Raw genomic sequence first — 20,565 nt, 5'->3', positions numbered from 1 at the left:
AAGTGTGACAAGGCGGTGAAGGTGAAGATGGCCGTCCTGTGATGTCTTTCGAAATGTTGTTTTGACTGATATTTTTCAAGAAACTTCTTTGTTACATCGTATTTTTTTCTATTTTGACGCAGCCAACATGGGTAAAGATAAAGGTGCGCAACGCACCAAGAACAATGCCAGGGTGAGTACTTTATTTCGGTGCTGTCAGTGCTTGGGTTATCCTTCATAGGTTATGCTGTATGACGTATGATGAGCTGGATAACAATATCAAACCATTGCCCTTGATGTTTTAATTTATCGACTGATAAAAAAAAATCCCCACATTTTTAAAGACATGGTGAAAGAGCAGGCTTAACTGCTGGAGAGAGTGTCACATAGCTTTCTGCAACCATGCCCTGGAACTGCTTGCCACCAATACTTGTCCACAAAAAAAAGTTCTTGAAACTTCTTATTTAATGTTTAATTTCTCTTGGCGACCCAGGAAACTTGGTGTATTTTGGTGCCCTAGTGCTTTAGTGCTAGTTTTACCGCCTGTCATTGTATTCTTGTCTCCACAATATTGTTGATGCATGATAATGTTTGTTGCTTACTGCTTGATTGTTCTAGCCGTCAAGCAGTGGGCGCAGTGCAGAGATGCTGGGTACTGCCCCCATCAACCCATTCATGAGCTTCACCACTCTGAAGGAAAGCATGGGCGTGGATGAGCAAATGGCTGACTCTCATCTCGATCCCAACTTCCAAGTTGTTCTCAAGAAAATGAATAAAAAAGATGGAGTAACTAAACTTAAAGTGAGTAACCACTCTTGACTCCTTTCTTTTTCAGAGCCTTGCATACCTCAAAAATTAAATTGAAGAAGTGGGACTTCCCTGCATGATGGTGTTACCTCGTAATCTAAACCCTTCTTTTGCTGTCTTCTGTTTTTCAGGCTTTACAAGAATTTTCCCAGCTTTGTAGTTCCTCTGAACCAGACCAGGTGGTTGCAATTTTACCATTTTGGCCTAGACTGTATTCCCTACTCTCCCTGGATGTCGAGCATCGAGTGAGGGAAGCTGCACATATAGCCCACCGTTCAGTTGTTTCGAAAGTAAAGCGCAACATTGCACCATACTTAAAGCAACTGGCAGGACCCTGGTTTGTTGCTCAGTGTGATACTTACGCTCCTGCAGCATCTGCTGCCACAATGGCCTTTAATGAAGCTTTTCCTCCCAACAAGCTCTCTGAAGCTATTGCATTTTGTCAAGAAGAAATCTTGAACTATATCTATGAAAACCTGGTTGTGCACACTCCTCAAACTTTGTGTAATCCTAAAACGATGACTCCAGAAGAAATAGAGTCTAAATACATTCGTACTGTGATAAGTAGTCTTCAGGGATATGGGCTCTATTTGTCACGGCTAACTGCTGAACAGTTAGAGGCTGCCAAAGAACTGAACCTAAAGCTAGTTTCAGACTCAAAATTCTGGAAATTCAGCAAGCATCAGTTTCCACAAGTGAGGAGTGCATGGTTCAGTGCATTGTCTGCCCTATGTCAACATTCAAAGTTCTTGGTGGCAGGGGAGGAAAAGCGGATAGGCCAGGCTGTTTTCGGCTCCCTTGATGAAAGTGATGCTACTGTTCTTCCTGTTGTATGGGAAGCTGCCCTAGTTTCTTTGGTAGCCATGGATGGGCTTTTAGAGGTAGTTTCTTTTGAGAAGCTTGTTCTACCAAAATTGTTGAGAGTGTGTAGAGAAGGTGGCAGAGGGTCTGCTGCTGCAATATTCCCATCCCTCCTTCCATTTCTGAGCAAGATGCCAAGCAACATTGTGAAAGATACTCACACTTTTCACAACAAATTTTTCAGCAGCATAAGAGAAGGGTAAGAATAATTTCTCTTAATTTTTAAAATACCTTTACGTTTTTAGATTTTTGGATACCAATCAATTCCTTCCATGTTTAACAGGTTTTCTCAACGAAGTGTTCAGCTTAGCTCTTCTGAAAGTAAAGCTGTTTCTAAAGCTTTTGTGGAATGTCTTCAATATGTAATTCAGTTAAATCAGGATGAGGTTTTCGGTCTGGAGCTACTACAACAGCACTTGCTTCCGTGTTTGAAGGAAACTCTCCTTATTGTAAGACGTGGACATACGAGTGATTCTCTCTACTCCAGTGTCTCCAAATTACTTCATTCATGGGGTCGCTGTTCAGAGGGCTCTCTTCAAAGGAAGTTATTGCATGCCTTCTGCTCTGATTTATCAGTTGCACTACAAACCATGGCTGTGGGTGAAGAACAGTTAGTGGTTTGTCCAGTAGATAGTCAAGATTCATCTCAGGAACCTGAAACTGAAGAAAATAAAGACACTGTATCTCCAAAGCAAGTGCAGGCTGCATTGAAAGACATCTTAAAGTCCCAGGTGGATTTCATCTCATCCATGTTGCAGAGACAGGGCCAAGGCCGTTCTTTTAAAGTGAGTCTTTGCACAGCATTTGCATTTTGCAAAGTGTCAAAGTGTCACTTACATAGGTATTTTTGCAAATTAAAATCTCAAAACAATAAAATTTCAGGTTAAATTTGCTGATTTGAAAGTTCAAGGTGCTGAAGAGGAAATCAGTACATCAGACAGCCAAACAGTATCTAGTGAAGTCACTCATTGTGAATTTCTTGCTCTTGGAAAAGCATTATGCTGTTGCTACATGCAGTCAGTTGTGAAATCAGAATCTGCTGATTATTTACCTCCACTAGTATCTCTTGTAAAATTGCTTAATACTTCCTCAATTTATGCTGACATGGCACAGTCTGTCAATCTCGCCAAGTAAGCCTCATAACTTAGTGTTTTAGATCTGTATGATTTAATTTGAAACAATACTGCTTTTAAGTTTGCTTTAACTCAACCATCCTTTTTCATTTGTACAGAAAAGAAAATCTCTTCTCAGAACATTTTATAAAATGGTTGAAACCTCATAGCATCCTTTTTTGCCGTGCTGCTGTGTCTCTTAGTATTCCTCTTTTAAATCAGTTACCAGCAGAGCAACAAAACCTTCTATTTGATGAGTTGTTGAAGGTCGGTCTTTGTATGAGTATTCATTTATTTATTGCCATACTGTGTAACTGTTCACTACTTTATCATTATTATTGTGATATTTTAGGATGGTGTGGATGTAAACCAATTATCATGGATTTTGGAAGAGAGTAACATGTGTAATGGTGCAGCCTCTCTGTGGCTTCATAGTCCACATTTGTCTGAGGTTTTAAGGACACTAACTGAACAGGCTTGTTCATCTGAAAATATTGTTGTAACTTGGGATCTGTTGCTGTCTGGATGTGGTATAGGAGCTAATGAAGGTTATTGTTTAATTTATTGTTTTTAAAATGTTTCTAGTTTTAAAATCATGTCTCATTTTTATTGTTTTGTTTCAGATCACATTTTTTGCAATTCTGCATTAGATGAGATTATTAGAGTGATTGTGACTAACTTGAATGACATGTGGCATTCAAGCTCTGTACTCCCTCCATGGACTGGAGCAGCTTCAAAAATTGTAACCAAAATTTACTCAGAACAGAGATCTTTCCTTCGTACTTCATCCTCATCACAGCAAGCCCTTTGTTTGGCATTCGAGGTAGATATCACAAAAAAAAAAAAGGTGTCTGTCAATGTTGTCTATCAGTGGTTTTAAGACAACTTGTATCTCTTAGATCTGTTTGTGGGATTCCACTCATTCTGCTGATGTGGAAGCATTATCCAAACTGTGGAAGAGTGGCACAAGAGCTTTGGTCCGTATGCATGGACATTCTAGTTCAACTATTCTTCAATTATCTGCATCTTTAGTTGATGTTGTTTTAACTTTATTGTATGGAAAGTAAGTCTCAAAATCCATTGTGTTGTGGCTTTGGAAACAAGTAAGCATTATTCTCATACCAACACCTTTTCTTTCTCTTAGGCCTCTGCATCCCAAAAGTGTCCTTGGTCACGCTGCCTCACAACTGGCTGAGTTTGTGGAGATTGTAACTGACAGTTTCTCTGATGTAGATGGAGACTGTGAGAGGAAGACAGTCTGCTCTCAATTGTTAACAGCTTTATTTTCCAATAGCCCTGATGACAGTGAGGGCAGTGATAACAAATCCTCAGGCCTCAGGAGTATTTCTGTGCTACATCGACAAGGTCTTGAGTCCCTAGCTGATTGTGTTGAACCCTTCCATTCAGGCATTGATAGCTCTCAAACAATACCGCAGAGTTCACTGGTAATACATAAATATTTACTAATTTCTTTTTCCAAGAAGGAAATTTGATTGGTTTTATGACATTTTGTTTATAATAATTTCTTTTTGTTTGTTCATAGACTGAACTTGTTGGTGCTGGGTATTGGAATGCAATTGTGGCATCTGTATTGAGCAAGTTAAGTTCAGTATCATCATTCGAAAACTTTTATGATGGCGAAGATGAAACTTTTTTCTCATGGGATGTCTTTCTAGACATGTTTATTCTCTTCTGCGATGTCAGATACATTGCACTTCATTTCTCCACTGTAAGTTGCAATTGTTGCACATGGTATGCTTAATTTAACTGAAGGTTCATGCCACAACTAACACATTTTTATCTAGACTGAGCTTGGAAGTGCTCTCCATCAGCTCACTAAAGATTCCGAGGACTCAATAAAAAAAATAATCTCCACCCTCCAACCAACACGAGCAGAAAAAGTTCACGATCTTCTTTTGGCAGGGTGAGTTAACTACCACTCCTTCCCTTACTAATTAAACATTCAAAGCTACTTTAATTGCCAAACCTTATTTTTTTAGGTCTGAAAAGAAAGCTGCATATGAAAGGGCTCACAAAATGTGGCATGACAATGCATTCAGTTCTTCAGAAATATGTGTTTCAATAACACCTGCTAGTCGTAAATCTGTTGAAGATGATTGTCTCCGGGACATTGACTTGTCTCCACTTGATGCATTTTCTGAAAAGCTGCTTGCCACAAGTCTTCTTAGTAAAGTGACATTGGCAAAGGCAGTGTTTTGGCTTGATGCTGTGTACAAACTCCATATCCGCTTCAATGAGCGACTTGTTAGTAATATGTGAGTGTCAACAATTGTCATTCTACGTTTTATTTCACAAAAATCTGGTGAGATCTCCAATTTTTGGTCTAAGGGTGATAAATTAATTGCATTTCTAATTTTTTTACCAGCACTATTGACACCTGTGCCGTTGCAGTGGTGCATGATACTATCCGAGTTATGAAATTTTTGAACGCAGTAGTTTCTCGTGCACCTCAACTTTTAGCTGGTTCCAATTGGGATCAAGTATTGATTGCCATTGCAACATGGATTCATTGTGCTTATGAAACTATCATGGAGAAGCCTGTTGACCAAGGAAATTCTTCTCGACTCTCAAGAAAGGTGAATATAGATAGTCCTTTGAACTAATGGAATTTTTTAAAAGGAAAGGGATACATTATGCTTTCCTTTTCAGGTCTGTGCTTTCCTTCAAGGAGTTTGCAAGTTGTTTGTGACCTTCAATGTGAATCTTCAAAAACTGCAAAGTGGTAGCATTGAATTGACTGATGCACAGCGAGGTTCTTTGAAAGAGACGCTTCCCAGGGAATGGAGGGACGTATTTGCAGGAGAGTGTGAGCACAAAATTCTTGCAATGTGGACTGATATTGTTGGTAAGTTAATGCTGAATCATGTTTGAACGAATTAAGTCGTAATTAAAAAGTGAATCGCCAAATCAATTCTCTTTCAACAGAAAACATCAAGCCCTCAGAAGAATCTCCACCCCTTATAGCTGTACTAGATGGGCTTGGGCAGGCACTTCAGCATTCAACTATAGCTTTCCTCCAACCCTCTAAGGATGCAGAAGTGGTTTATGAACCCCTGCTTAAATTTGCACCCCATTTCCTTCTACACAACCTGGGCTCTGTCAGACTCACTGCATATCATCTACTCATGAAGTAAGTCAACTGCTATAATGTGTTTTTATTTCTCAAACTGTTAGAAGCAAAAGAAGAACTGGCACTTATAATTTATTATGTTTCAGGATTGTTCCTTATATGGTCAAAAGAGATGCAGCAAGTTTAGCAGATTTAGCGGAAGGAGAAGAAGGTAAAGAGTGCATGAAATCTGAAGACCGCATCAGCCTCTTACATTTTGAAGATATTCTGGCTTCTTCACAAACTGTTGTTTCTACTGTTCTAAGTGAATTCAAGTAGGTTTATTTCAATTGTGTTTATTTGATGCAGTTATGTTTTTTTTCCCCCTTTCTGACACTTAAGTGTATGTTGTTTCTTTAGGTTGGGAACTTCTTGCACTGTTCAACCCTTCACTGATTCATACACATACACTTCAGGGTACTTGCTTGTGTGGTCCTTAATGCTGGAAATGTGCAAAGAAGCTGAAACTGAGTTGAAGAGTCAGTATGCAATCTGGTTAAAAAATGCGTAAGTTATCGTCAATGATAATGACTTCATTCTTTGAATAGTTCGTTATGTAATTCTTGGAATCACACTGAAAAATTCCTTTACAGGTCAGAAAATTATGTAGAGTCTTTGCTAAACAGTGTCTTTCGATTACTGCCACAAGAGGCGTTTGATGAAAAATTAAAAATTACTCTGGATTGCTTTACAAAACAGCCAAACTTGTCATTTGGAGGTGTGTGTATTTATGTGCTTGAACACCTTGCAATTATTCAACTTAATACCGTAAAGTTATGTTATTTGCTATTTTTTAGGTTGCTGGAGTAGTGTCTTGGTGTCTCATATGGCTTGCAGTGTGCTGTATGGTGCACTGAGCTGCTTACCTGCTCTGGCTCGTCAATGGTGGACTAACACAGAACCTAAATTAGCTACAATTATTGATCGTGTTGTCTCACAACACATTAGCCCCTCCATATGTGCTGCAGAAATGTCAGCTGTCGCTAAAATGCAGGACAAGGCTGTTGAGAACATGGCTGTTAGTGTGAACGCCCATTAATGTGAAGATCTCACCTTGATTATTCAAGAACTTTCCAATGGTAACTTGATTTTTTCATGTTGCAGGTCCGTGTTCATTCAAATGTACGTGAAGTAGTAGCTACATATACTGTTGATGACTTGACAATGGAGTTAGTAGTTCGCTTACCCACAAATCACCCTCTGACCCCAATGATTGTGGAGATTGGCAAGAGAAATGCAGCAGCCGCTGTTCGCTGGCGACAGTGGTTGATGCAACTTACTATGTTCCTCACTCACCAGGTACAGCAGCTTATATGTTTAGGGATTGACATTACACTAAGGAGGTACTGCCAGTTATTATTGTTCATTATTGTATGTGTGTTTTCTCTCTAGAATGGGACTCTATGGGATGGTTTGGCGTTGTGGAGAAATAATGTTGTGCGCAAATATGAAGGTGTGGAGGAGTGTTACATCTGCTTCTGTGTGCTATCTGGATCAAATTTCCAGTTGCCCAAGCTGTCTTGCCGTACTTGCCGCAAAAAATTCCATTCAACATGCTTAGTAAGTACCTAATAATGTAATTTACAAAATTATTATAACTGAATTAGATAGAACAATATAGAGAATCTACTTGTATTCTTTTTTCCCCACAGTACAAGTGGTTCCAAACAAGCAACAAATCCACCTGCCCAATTTGCCGCAATTTATTCTAGATCAAATGATTTTATAAAATCTAACAGATGTAAATGGAATCATTTGGTAAAAGAAAAATCTGTGTTGTTACCTGTTGATTCGTTTGTAAGTAAAGTTGTCCTATATTCTGTCAATGGGTCATGTTTCTTTTATTTATTTTTAAAACATTGGAAGTCCTCTTTATGAGACCGTCCGAATCTCACGGTCTCTGTGAAGTATATTTCGGACACATGTGCGTGCACGTACGCCAATGACATGCCACAGACCCTTGGCGTGGTCGTCATCCGTCCTGCCGCGCTTAGGCCGTAGCTCGGGAGGGTTACGCAACCCAGTTGTTGTCCGAGGCGGAGAATCCACGGATACATGCCTAGAGCTGCTGTTCGTTAGTTCGTACACCTGCTCAATTAAAGTGTGGCTCATCAACGCAGGTATTCATTACGTGCGAAAGACGGACACGCGCTGTGTCTCCAGACGGCCGAGCCCCTCCGGCCCACCACCGGCCGAAAAGAAAAAAAGGCCCAGACTGTCGCTGTTTGGGAGGTTTGGGAGTTAGAGCTTGAGTGGAAATGAGTTTCTGGAGATGAATCTCTGTTTGAAATTGCCGCCGTCCGATGGATAATTTTCATGTGCATGACTGATGAGCTCCCGTTCAGGACTGACTGGGTTCATAAACGCTTTTATAGCGTCGGGGGCAACTGCTGCAACCGAGAAGAGGAGTTGGGTCAGCTCCAATACGCACCTATATTTTCCCCATTGAGTTTAACACCACAACAGATTGTGTTTCGCGGAGCCCGTCCCTCCTCCTCGTCGCACCGCGCGACTTTCAGACGGCGCGCATTTTGAGTCTGTCTCCAGTCCAGGGCGGATCTAGAGACGGGTTCAGAAAAAAGGAAGGGAGGGGGGTCACAAAAGTTGCCTACTCAAGTGTGACTTTTTGCATATCCTTCAGGCGCATCCGCGCCTGTCCTCGGTGACCCCGGGCCGGGGTGCATGACCTACCCCTACACTGCCTGCCTTGGTGCCGGGCTTGGCGCCGGCCTCCCGATGGGCCGATAGGGGTAGCACCAGTTGGTTCAATCACACCTGACCCCCACCCCACACTTGTGCCATTTACATAATCATTCATTGTCCTCCCCTCCCCTTCCCTTCGTCCACACGCGCCACACACGTAACACCCCGGCCGCTACGCTATACACTCTACGCCGCTCCACGGCTACGCCAAGCCACTTGACGGTGGACGCTACCGCGGCAGGGAGTCGGGACGGTATCTGAATCTGACCGCCCAGTCGAGCGGAGCGGGATCACGCATCACTCCGCCAGGCAGCGGAGCAGCGGAGTCTCCACGACGTCGCGCAGCGCGCAGCCACGCGCAGCAGCCACCCGGGGGGCCGCCAAGCCCAGCCAAGCCGCGACGCCGCGACGAGAAACCGGCAGAGCCAGAGTCCCCTGCGAGGGCCGCGCGGCACACTGTCACTGCGAGACGCCCAGGGCGAGCAGGGCGAGCAGGGCCACGCGGAGGACCGCGACGAGGACCCACAGGACGAAGCCCTTCTTCAAGGGCGCGGGGAGCTCGCGGCCGTGACACGCCGTTACACCGAGACCTGACCAGCCGCCGGCCGCTGATCAAGTGAAGCCAGGTAAGCGGGGCGCGCAAGCTGTCTCTCCCAAGTTCAGTTCTTTTCTTATAGCCAATAAAATCGACAAAGCTTTGCTAGTTCTTTCAAAGTACATTCAGATACAGAATATGAGTTTACACTTTCGCCGAAACTTCCTCAGGCTCTTCCTCTCAGTCTGCTCTTCAAATTGGAGGGAAGGCCAGGGAATTCCCCATTTTGGAAAATGTCGTCTGTTTAAACGTTTGAAGAGTCACCCCCTGGTGAAAAGCTCCGTGGATCGCACCGTTGTGAGGTGCCGGCTGCAGCCACAGAACTGGGAATTCCCTCACTGACCTTGAAGGTGGGGTGTTGGGGTAGTTTCATGGTGTGCGTCCTTGTGCGTGTGACAAGGCGGTACAGTAGTAGTATAGTCCACCCAGTCTGTCTTGTTCGCGTGCTCAGTTCGTTTTCATTTCTTAAACTTCGAACTAATCGGTACCTTTTGTCCATGCGTTATGTAAGGTTTAAATCTCCTTAAGAAACTGGCGCTCGCGTGCACGGCTAGTGACGTGTAAAGCCGCGAAACTGAAAAAAAAAGACTGACGTTGGATTGCAACCATCCTAGTATTTGCTTGTTGGTTTAGTGTTTAGTGTGGTCCGTATGGCACCATGTGGTTATCATGCATTTGTTTGTGCGATAAGCCCCCGCGGTTTGGGCCGTTTGGGTTACTTAGCGACAGCCGCCCAAGGGACAGAAAATTGTCACTTTGACGTCACATGATGTCAAACTCAGGTCAAATTTATGTTCGTCAAAATGACATCATACTGGACCATCAGACTGAGTTAATTTTGACATCAAGTTGATGTCATTGTGTCAAGTGGTGTTAAAATTATTTGTTTGGACTAGCAACCTACTCCGACTCTCCCTTCCGATGAAACCTGACTTGGTGAATATCACCTACTGTATGCTTTCTCTGTCAAATGGCGAACGCCGCTGCGCCGTAGCCGGGATTCGAACCCGACTCCTTGGCTCCGTAGGCGCGCTCTTTACCACTACGCCACGAAGCTACATGGTAGCTGTGCGTATCTCTACCTTGCCACACTGTTCTCCCAGCTAGGCGCTACTTTGAGGGCGGCATAAGAAATGTTTTCGCCCGTGGCTCAAACGCTTCAAAGCCTTGATGGAGCTCCCACGATGTAGCCCCACAATTGTGACTCGTATTCTAAGATGCAGGTCGTTTGAAATTCTTGAGGCCTGTATGGGCCTGTAATGTATAAATATTTTTTTAGTGTGAGCGTGAAACTTAATGATTTGCCTGGAAATTCTTGTCAGACAACCCAAGTTTGAAAATGTGCAAAATTTTAGATATTCAGATAATATGAGTACTAAGCGGGTTACCAAAATACAGATACTTTTCGGATCAAGGTATTATAAATGCGATCTTAACACGCAGGACAAAGTTTGAATGTTCAGAAAAAAATTGAACGGATGATTTTGCCGCGCCATTTGCTTAAAATAACACAACCTTAATGCGTTCGTAGATGACATCAAACAGAGGTCATCGTGACTAAATCTTCTCTCAGCTATTAAATTGTTCAACATTTGAGTTCCCTTAACTCTAAACCAAATACTTGAAACAATTTGGACTTTATCTTGTAATTCAAGTTGTTTTGCATAGGATTGTACCAGGTCAAATTGACATCACTTGAGGTCACTGTATCTGAGCTTGACAAAAATTGGTCAAATTCAAGTCACTTGACGTCAATGTGACAATTTTCTGTCCCTTGGGGGAAGACCTTGCAGGTGCATGTCGAGACCCTTCACGGCGCGGGGTCCCTGAATTCCGCACCAAGTTTCAACAGTCTGACGAGCAGCGATTACCTCTGCAGCAGCATAGCTAAGTGGAAAAACAGCCTCGGTTTTTAGAACTCGCAGATCTGCGTGCATCATGACACGACTCGATGTCATTCTGACACGACTTGATGTCATTCTCACTAGGGCGGGAGTCAATGCCGGGCACACTGTTGCATGGTTGTGTAACCTTGTGTGCGTTACAAATAGCTCGGATCGCGGGAGCGATATCGGCAACTTTGGCCCGAACCATCAAAATGAAAAACGGTTGAAAGCAGCGTCCCAGACCACGAGGGCCGGCCTGTCTCGAAGTCGAAAAGCGACCCTTTTTTTCGGGTCGTGTCTGCGCCAGTTCTGCGCCAGTTCTGCGCCCAGGGACCTGCGCGTGCCAATCCACCAGTCGGTCCGGAACTGCCTAAAACTGAAACGTGCTCCAGTGATGTCCACCGTATCACACACAGCTGTTGACAACCTGCAGATTCCGCAAGAGACCAGGTCGACGTACCTGCAGCACGGTCCGTTCCAAATGACCAATAACAGGAAAAGTAGCGATATACATCGGCAACTTTGGCCCGTCCCGTACATTAAGAAACGTACGAATTTCGCCTATGTTTGACCCTGACGGGAATTAAACCTGAGTCTGGGGTTAAAATAAATGTCGTTTTCGTCATCAGCACCCTCGAAAACATCAAAAACAATGCAAAAACTCGAATAAAAAGAATGTTCAAAAAATACTCCGCTGGGATTTGAACCCGGGTCCGAAGTTCTCCGATTCGCTCAAAACTGGCACCATTGGTTTTCTCTCGTCGCCCCGATTCCAAAAATACCCCTACATGCCCTCCTAGCTGCATCCGTTGCCGAGATCCTCCTCGACCCCATGTAGACCATGATGCACCTGCAGCAGCGCCCCCGGGGCTCGGATCGGATTTGCTGCCACCGGGCGGTTCTTAGGGTCACCCAAGGAGGCTCCATACCAAATTTGGTCAAGATCGGACCACGGGAAGTCCTCGGACGGACGGACGAACGAACGGACGCACAGCAGGGATCATACTATATGCCCGTCCCTCCGTCATTTTTTTACAAAAAATAAACGGGACGGGCCAAAAACGACACCATTTTCGTCGAAATTTGGACTGAAGGCCGTCTCACTGACCTTACGATGGGCGTTTTGCGTTCTTTGGGCAAGAGGTGGCGCCCAGAAAGCACCTACACTAGCAGCCGGTCGCGGCCACGCGGCCAATGCGCTTTTCCTGCGCTCATGTTATTATTGCCGATAGCCCAGCCCGGCCAAGCCTGGCAAACACAGCATCAATTTTATCTGAAACGGACAGACGCCGGGGCATGCCGGGCGAGGACGACGCGTTTCGCCACACCGCGTGCCTCTGTAGTCAGTCGCGTCGCGTCGCCACTTCCAGTGTGTCGTAACGCCTTTGCAAATTGTTTACCCCGAATGGAAAAACACATAGATTGTTTTTTAGAGTGAACACTCGGTGCTGACCCAGTCACAGTGCGACCGGTCGTCGACCGAGTCGGTCGACCGTCCAGCCGCGCGGGGACCGAAGGGGACCGAGTCATCCAGACGCGACGACTGGGGATCGTTCGTAAGGCGGGCAGTGGCGGATCCAGAGGCGGCCGGGGGGGGGGGCCTCTGTCAGATCACTCATTTTTCGCTGCGAAAAGTGAAGTCTCGGCCGGCCACTCGCTCTCCGCTTTGGCGATTTGGCGCGCGAGTGCACGCGAACGGCGTGGCCGATTCGGCCGATTACAATTTGAGTGCGCGTTTGCGCGTCGCAGCGCCGCCCGGCCGGCATATCGCGCGGTTTGGCTTCTGCCACGCGCTCCTGTGACGCTCCTTAGACTATACACTCTCAGACAACTTGATTTAGGAAAGGCAACACAACAGATAAGGGATGAGTTGCCATGTGCCCCGATGGTATGTGCGCCTTGCCGTGCCGTTCCTTGCCGTGCCGTGGCGTGCCGTGCTGTGCCGTGGCGTGCCGTGTTGTGTGCCACGCCGTGCCCTGCGTGGCCATGCCCATGAACCAAACCAAAGAGACGCTGATAATAAAGTTATCCCAGGGAAGGTGAGACAGCGTCGCGTAACCGCGTGGGTGTGCACAACAGGTCTCCACGGGATCAAGCCAAATCAACCTAATTTTTAAGCGGTCTTGCTACCGCTTCTAGCTCTGCATCCGATCCCACTCATCCCATCCCATCCACCCATCCATCCATTCAGCGCGCTCGGGCTCGGAGGGGACTGCATGGTCGTGTTGGTCGTCGTCGTCGTCGTCGTCGTCTGTCGTCGTCCTGCGCCGCCACGCCGCGCCGCCTCGCCGCGCCAGTCCCCACTCCTCACCACCCCCACCCTTCTTGCCCCCTCTCTGCCCGGCCTCCCCGGCCGGTCCACGGCAAGACCGCTTTGCTAAGCTTGCCTTGGCGGAACTTTTTCCGTACTTCCGTACTATATTCGTCCGTACATTTTCTGTACAAAAGTATTTAAAAATTAAAATTTTTAAATTTAAAACTTAATTTTAATTTTTCCCCGGTGCAGGGCGCTACCTCCCCCATGGTAGATGTGGTGCTTGGGGGAGGGGAGGGGGGTTAATGTAATTAATTGAACGGTGTCAAGAAGGCAGAGGGAACGTTTTCCCTTCTAGTCGTGTGTGTGTGTGTGTGTGTGTGTGTGTGTGTGTGTGTGTCTGCGTCTGTGTGTGTCTGTGAATTCTGACCGGTTCCGATATCACGTGGCAACCCACGCGGTCAGCCGGAGGAGACGAATTGATGCGATAACGGGCAGAAACGTTTGGCACGACACAATACACAGATATAAATTTGGTGACAATGTTGCCCCCTGGACTACGTGCACTACGTGCACGATGCATGCAAATGAACTTCGATCCTTACGCGAGAAACGATTTATCAGAGGATGATTTCGAGACAGAATTTGCACACCGTGTCACAGTTCCATTTCAACTGTTTACGTACGCGGATGCTGAAAAAGTTGGTGTTTTCCAAGTTTTGGTCCGGAAAAGAACGTCAGAAAATTCCAATTTACGGTGCTGGCGCAGCCACACGCGTAGCGAAGCTTATATAACGCCCCAAAGCCTCCGGAGTCGGGATGGGCAGTGACCGTGGGCCACTTTTAAACTCCCGTTTTGAGGTAGGGCGTTGGCGGGGACGCCGCCGTCGACGCGCACCACCTCGGCCACCTCGGCGCCGTGGAGCTTGGAGGCAGGGAAGTGGAGCCGCCTGTCTGCTGCCGCGACGGCCTCCGAGAGTCGTTTTCGTCACTCTGTCTCTCTCGCACTCACGGGGCGTCCCGTGTAGGTGTGATAGAGACAGAGCGACTCCAGGAATCGGGCTGCTGGACCGATGTTAATTATCTAGGCGCGCTTAGAGTCCTGCTGACAGACTGACAGACTGCTGCACCGGTAGACAAACATGCAGGCATGCAGTCGGGACTGACAGAAGCCTGGCCAGGGTGGCCGCTGGTGCCGTGGGGCTGGACTAGGCCGGCAGACTCATTCCGAGAGTCGTTCTCGTCGCTCTGTCTCTCTCGCACACGTAAGAACGCCCCATGAGTGCGAGAGAGACAGAGCGGCGAAAACGACCCTCGGAATGAGTCTGCTAGACCACTGCCGCGGCATGCCGGCATGATGCCGCCGGCCGGAAGAAACAAAAAGATGCCTCGGATTAGCCACTTGGCTCCACTTGCCGCCAAGGCCAAGGAGCAGCAGGTTGATGGCGAACCGAGTCGCTCTGTCTCTCTCGCACTCGCGGGCCGTTCCGCTGGGGTGCGAGAGAGACAGAGCGACGAGGCGCCCTGCGGAGTCAGCCAAGGGGATTCAATTTGGAATCTGCGCGGCTCCGATGACCGACTTGCCTACTGAGACTCACTGACCTTGTTGCTTGTCGCTGTTGCAGGACCATGGCGCCCCCGGGCAAGAAGCTCCCGCAGTACACCGCGGCCGTCATAGGTAAGGCTGCTTCGGATTTTGACATTTGCCCACATCGTGTGCGGCAAGTTTGACGCGACCTGGGACCGGCCTGAATCGGCAGAGGATCATTCGTGATCTAGCCTATCATGTTCATGTTCATGTTCATGTTCATGTTCATGTTCATGTTCACGTTCACGTTCACGTTCATGTTCACGTTCACGTTCATGTTCATGTTCATGTTCATGTTCATGTTCATGTTCATGTTCATGGTACGGGGAAGTCGCGCCGCCGTAGCTCTGCGCGTGAGGAGCAGTCAAGCAAGCAAGATTCTATACGAAGATTGTGCAGAGGATGAGACACAGAGTTGCGCATGTCTGTACAGATTTTCGCGCGGAATCGTAAGTTTTTCGGCGCGGAGCTCTAGGTGACTCCGCAAGTTGAACTCGATGGTTCGAGTTCTCGCTAAGTCGGGTGACAACCCCGCAACGGGTTTCCACCCCCATACCTCCTCGCCGACCACGCCGCCGCCACCTGCAGATCCAAAGGACCGTTCTGCCGCTCTGTCTCTGTCGCACCCACGGGGCGTTCTGCAGGGTTGCGAGAGAGACAGCGATCCATCCGGATCCATCGGAATGGCTCGGCTGCTGGCCGGAGTGGCGCAGGGAGCGAGCTCGGAGCGAGGGCGGGTGGTTGCCCTGCCCTCCTCCTCGGCGCTACGACGCGGTCCGCGGTCAAACCTCGCAGTGCGGTGCCGCTGTGCCGCCGGCGGGGATTACGAAACAGTTGAAGGCCACCGCGTCGCCGTCACGGCGCGTCATGCGTGGAAGGACGGACTATGCTCGCCAACGACGCGACACGACGCACGGTTTGCGGGTGTTGTGCGTTATACGCGTACCGGCCGGTGCTGGCGAGGGGTGCGAGGGGTGCCGGGGTCGAGAGGTGCACCGGCCGGCGCCAACTCGAGGCCGGCCGGTACACTGATGCCGAGAGTCGTTTTCGTCGCTGTCTCTCTCGCGCCTATACGGGACGCCCCATGAGTGTGACAGAGACAGGGCGATGAAACCGACCCTCGGAATCAGTCTGCAGTCCGGATGGCTTTGCGACGCTTTGCGAGGCGCCGGCGGTGCCTGCGTCGTGAGGGCGTGAACCAGTGCTCCAGTGTACCAGTGTACCAGTGTACCAGTGTACCAGTGTACCAGTGTACCAGTGTACCAGTGTACCAGTGTACCAGTGTACCAGTGTACCAGTGTACCAGTGTACCAGTGTACCAGTGTACCAGTGTACCAGTGTACCAGTGTACCAGTGTACCAGTGTACCAGTGGACCAGTGTACCAGTGTACCAGTGTACCAGTGTACCAGTGTACCAGTGTAAACTGGCCGCGGTCCTCGGCATGCCGGATCGCCGATGTAGCTTGGCTTGGCTTGGCTACACTGGACTCGGGCAGCCGGCAGGCCAAAGTCACTCGACCCGCATGGCTGGGGGTCTGGACCTGGGCCACGCGGGTCAAGCCAAGCCACCTCGTGGCCAAGCACCTCGTGGCACAAGAGAATAAGATTTGGCGACCGTCCCGGAAAGACTGCGACTGGCCGTTGTTCACTGAACCCGTTTGCCCCGCAGCGTCCATGTCGGTGATGGCGGCGGGGTGCTGCATCGCCTGGCCCTCCCCCGCCCTCAAGATCCTGGGCTCGGCGGACGCGCCCTTCAAGCTGCAGGACGGCGAGGGCTCGTGGATCGTGTCGCTCAAGAACCTGGGCAACATCCTGGCGCCGCTGCCCACGGGGTGGCTGATGGGTAGGATCGGGCGGCGCGCCACGCTGCTGGGCTCGGCGGTGCCCTTCATCGCGTCCTGGGGGCTGCTGCTGCTCTTCAAGACGGCGCCGCTGCTCTACCTGGCGCGCGTACTGGGCGGCCTGGGCGTGGGCATCGCCTTCACCGTGGCCCCCATCTACCTGGGCGAGATCGCCGACACCGAGGTGCGCGGCGCGCTCGGCACGCTGCTGCAGGCCATGCTGTACTGCGGCATCCTGCTGGAGTACTGCGTCGGCCCATACGTCAGCTACTACTCGCTGGCCCTGGTGTCCGGCGCCGTGCCCGCCATCTTCGCGGTGCTCTTCTTCTTCATGCCGGAGTCGCCGCACTGGCTGCTGCAGCGCGGCCGGCGCGAGGACGCCCGCCGGTCGCTGCGGTGGCTGCGCGGCACGGACGAGCAGTCCGTCGCGGCCGAGCTCGGCGAGATGACGCGCGCCATGGAACTGCAGGCCGGCGACACCAAGGGCGGCGCCTCCATGAAGGACGTCATCTGCAGCCGCGGCCCGCGCAAGGCCCTCATCATCGTCGTCACCCTCCAGGTAAGAGAGCAGCACAACTACTCTGTGATGACAGTGGAGGGGCGCCAACGGACAATCGGCCCCGATTGCACAGAGGGCCAGAAGGCCCCTGCGGCGGACTAATTCCTTGACCCCTTTTGAGCTCCAGATTCGCTAAATGGAACTTGAACCGAACATGTGACCCCACCATGGATGGCCCTCAAAACGAGGAATCCGTTGGTGGGTCACACGTTCGGTTCGAGTCCTGTTTAGCGACTCTGGAGCTCAAAACGCGTCTAAAGTTTTAGCCGCCCATTGCCCCTGTAAGCGGGGACCAGTTAGCATCACTCGTCTCTCGTTGCTGCAGGTGCTCAAGGAGATGTCTGGTAACTCCGCCGTGGTGGCGTACGCCGCCACGACGCTGCACGGCACGGGGTCGCCCTACTCGGACGAGTACGTGATCGCCATCGGCGTGGTCATGTTCCTGGCCACCATGGCGTGCACGCAGCTCGTGGACCGCGCCGGCCGGCGGCCGCTGCTCCTCGCGTCCTGCGGCCTGTCCGCGCTGTCGCTGTCGACGGCGGGGCTCTACTTCTTCCTCAAGGTAATCATCATCTTCATCGTCTAGGTGCACAGCCGCAGGCGCCTGCGAAAGGCAGCCCGGCAGCCAGTTCCACGCGGCTGCGTGACGGGACTGCCTACCCCAAGGCGATTGCGATTGCGATTAATGGCTGGACCACAAATGATCGTCTGCATTTCGGGCCCGCCCCGCGCCTCTGAAAGGCAGCTCAGCAAACAGTGGACCGGAAGGGCGGAGGATGCGGTCAGAACTCTAGACGCGTTTTGAGCTCCAGAGTCGCTAAATGGGACTCGAACCGAGCGTGTGACCCCACCATTGGATTGCTCTCCGAACGAGGAATCCCTTGGTGGGGTCACACGTTTGGTTCTAGTCCTATTCAGCGACTCTGGAGCTGAATACACGTCACGGATTTTGACCGCCTCCACCGGTCTTCTAGCCTACTGTGCGGCAGCTACTTCCATCCATAGCACTCTCGGTCCGGACTCTAACACTCTGCTTCCGTTTCCTCTTTACAGTGGGTGGACCCGAAGATGGACGCCCCCACGTGGCTGCCGGTGGGCGGCCTGCTGGCCTACGGCGTGGCGTACCCGCTGGGGTTGGCGCCCATCCCCGCCGCGCTGCTGGGCGAACTGTTCCCCGCGCACCTCAAGGGGCTGGCGGCGTGCTCGGCGGCCATCTCGCTGTCCATCGCGTCGCTCGTCGTCACCAAGCTGTACCACGTGGTGGGCACGGCGGTCGGCATGCACGTCGTGTACTGGACGTTCGCCGCGTCGTGCGTCGGCGGCGCCGCCTTCGTGGCCACCTTCGTGCCGGAGACGAAGCGCAAGACCTTCCAGCAGATCCAGGACGAGCTCAACGGGCTGCCCCGCGAGAAGGGCGCCTACGAGGCCGACGAGCCGCTCAAGATCATGGCGTGATGAAGCGCCAGGAGCCCTGGAGGTCGTCGTCAAGGACAGGGGGAGGAAGAGGGAGCTCAGAGTCTCCGCCGCGGGCCGGCTGTTGGTTGGGTTGCCACCACGGCGACCGCGGGCGCAGCGCGGAGCGCGGTCTAGAGCGCGGAAGCCTGGTTCGTTCGGTTGCCGATCTAGCCCGTAATGGTAATAGTAATCGGCTGACGCAGCCAGCGCGTCAGTTGGGTTGCCTACTCTCGGTTAGCAGGCGCTCAAGCCTCAATGGCATCGCCCAGGCAAACGGTAATGAACGTTGCATATCCGTGGTCCGAACCCGAAAATTTCGTGCACCATGGGAACATTTCGGCAATATTTCCATATTCTAGTAGGACGCCGCAGCAGTATGATGCTTAGACTTCATAAGGCTGCAGAGAAAAGACTGAATTAGCTCTCGATAATAATGCCAGAATAGTTTTCCTAGGTATACGTCGCATTTAGTGCCATAATTATTTATAGCACATCTTTGTTCAGAAATGGTTCAAGTTGTGCCTTCAGAAAACTGCTTTCCTAGCAGTAGCATTTTATAAACTGCCTTAATGTGTAAATTTATTGTATACGTTTAAGCATTTATAGACTGCCTTCTTTTGTAAATTTATTGTACATTCTTGTTATTTAAAGCGGTTCTGTGATCTGCAAAGGGTAGCAATTTACAATTTTTATCGGTGTTTGTAACAATGGATGGGTTTATTTAAACAAGGAAGAAAGAGCACACCATATTGGTGTATTAAACTTTAGAAGTGATTGGTAATCTTTTATTTCTTGCTTTGCCAACCTTCTTCCCACTCCCACAAACAAAGAGAGTTTCTCTTGGCCAACACTGAGACAGGACACCTCGCAGACTGATTCCGAGAGTCGTTCTCGTCGCTCTGTCTCTCTCGCACCTGTGCGGGACGCCACATGAGTGCGAGAGAGGCAGAGCGACTCTCGGCATCAGTCTGCCGGATTCAGAGGGACCGGAGCCAGGCGCCCCTCGCGTCGAAGAGCGTGTCTTCCTGCGAGCTGCCTTCCGACGACGCCGACGACGGGCAGAGCAGGGCACTCCTGTCGTCGACGCCAAGCCGCTTGGCGGCCGGGCGGCGCGCCGTGCTGGGCCTGGACCTCGGCGTCAGCCTCTGCGGCTTGGAGGCCTTGGAGCGCGCGGCCGAGGCCCTCAGGAGGTCTCGCCTGGGATCCGCGGGTCTGCGGAACACAAGACAATCGCTCTAGACGCCCAGCAGTGGCCGAGGCCGTGCATAGAGCGGGCACACTGTGAAACCAAACGTGGACAAGTCCACACTTCCTGGTGTGGAGTAAGTCTCCGCACTTGGAAGTGCAGAGTACGCAGCCTCCACACTTCAAGTGTGAAGTAGCCATCTCTTAGCACGGTGCAAACGTGGACAACTCCACTTTTGAAGTGTGGAGGCCGCAAACTCTGCACTTCCAAGTGTGGAGACTGAAAATTCCACACCTCTGCATTTCAAATGTGGAGTTGTCCACGTTTGGTTTCACAGTGCCGAGACCTGGCTCCGGGTTCGCTGCTCCCCGTCGAGGTGGACGCGGACTGCACTGTAGGGGCTGGGGGTCTTGGCGGAGGCGGCGGCGGTTTCGCCCCCGCGTCGCCCTCGCTGCGCCCCTGGCCGCGCACGCAGAGGCAGCAGAAGGTCTTGAGCGCCCTGAACACGGCCGAGAGCTGCGTGGCGAAGCACACGGCCAGCCCCGCGGCCAGCGCCATCAGGAAGCCCGTGAGCAGCAGCCTCGCCAACCCCCACATGGCACCCCCGCG

The 20,565-nt window shown here is 50.1% G+C and overlaps 2 protein-coding genes across 3 annotated transcripts; both read left to right on the top strand.

Annotated features, from left to right (window-relative positions):
- Window positions 1-127: 127 nt before the first annotated feature.
- Window positions 128-7,715, top strand: LOC117640355 (E3 ubiquitin-protein ligase listerin). The gene is made up of 23 exons (XM_034376814.1): window positions 128-172; window positions 598-780; window positions 918-1,846; window positions 1,931-2,432; window positions 2,530-2,777; window positions 2,879-3,026; window positions 3,112-3,307; window positions 3,383-3,582; window positions 3,659-3,822; window positions 3,904-4,204; window positions 4,303-4,488; window positions 4,565-4,683; window positions 4,760-5,035; window positions 5,146-5,356; window positions 5,430-5,625; window positions 5,706-5,910; window positions 5,997-6,164; window positions 6,250-6,396; window positions 6,483-6,607; window positions 6,687-6,907; window positions 6,994-7,188; window positions 7,282-7,449; window positions 7,542-7,715. Exons 1-23 carry the CDS (start codon window positions 128-130, stop codon window positions 7,599-7,601), a joined length of 5,193 nt encoding a protein of 1,730 aa, XP_034232705.1. The 3' UTR covers window positions 7,602-7,715.
- An 801-nt stretch (window positions 7,716-8,516) lies between these two features.
- Window positions 8,517-19,551, top strand: LOC117640358 (facilitated trehalose transporter Tret1-like). Of its 2 annotated transcripts, none has more exons than XM_034376818.1 (5): window positions 8,517-9,218; window positions 14,953-15,005; window positions 16,585-17,315; window positions 17,641-17,877; window positions 18,369-19,551. In XM_034376818.1, the coding sequence occupies exons 2-5, from the start codon at window positions 14,957-14,959 to the stop codon at window positions 18,768-18,770; spliced, it is 1,419 nt and encodes a 472-aa protein (XP_034232709.1). In that variant the 5' UTR covers window positions 8,517-9,218; window positions 14,953-14,956; the 3' UTR covers window positions 18,771-19,551. The 2 variants fall into 2 exon arrangements, with proteins under 2 accessions (XP_034232709.1, XP_034232710.1); XM_034376819.1 differs by lacking the exon at window positions 8,517-9,218 and adding an exon at window positions 12,052-12,629 and having other exon boundaries at window positions 18,369-18,770.
- Window positions 19,552-20,565: the final 1,014 nt, after the last annotated feature.

Source organism: Thrips palmi, unplaced genomic scaffold (assembly GCF_012932325.1).
Source record: "Thrips palmi isolate BJ-2018 unplaced genomic scaffold, TpBJ-2018v1 HiC_scaffold_12, whole genome shotgun sequence".
NCBI lineage: Eukaryota > Metazoa > Arthropoda > Insecta > Thysanoptera > Thripidae > Thrips > Thrips palmi.
Note: the sequence above shows the minus strand (reverse complement) of the source record. Positions and strands in the feature narration are given on the sequence as shown.

Coding starts and splice junctions, on each gene's coding strand:
- LOC117640358 (XM_034376818.1), top strand. CDS start 14,957: ATGGCGCCCCCGGGCAAGAAGCTCCCGCAGTACACCGCGGCCGTCATA. Junction 17,316..17,640: donor TCATCGTCGTCACCCTCCAG/GTAAGAGAGCAG, acceptor TCGTTGCTGCAG/GTGCTCAAGGAGATGTCTGG. Junction 17,878..18,368: donor GGCTCTACTTCTTCCTCAAG/GTAATCATCATC, acceptor TCCTCTTTACAG/TGGGTGGACCCGAAGATGGA.
- LOC117640355 (XM_034376814.1), top strand. CDS start 128: ATGGGTAAAGATAAAGGTGCGCAACGCACCAAGAACAATGCCAGG. Junction 4,489..4,564: donor TTGCACTTCATTTCTCCACT/GTAAGTTGCAAT, acceptor ATTTTTATCTAG/ACTGAGCTTGGAAGTGCTCT. Junction 5,626..5,705: donor AATGTGGACTGATATTGTTG/GTAAGTTAATGC, acceptor CTCTTTCAACAG/AAAACATCAAGCCCTCAGAA.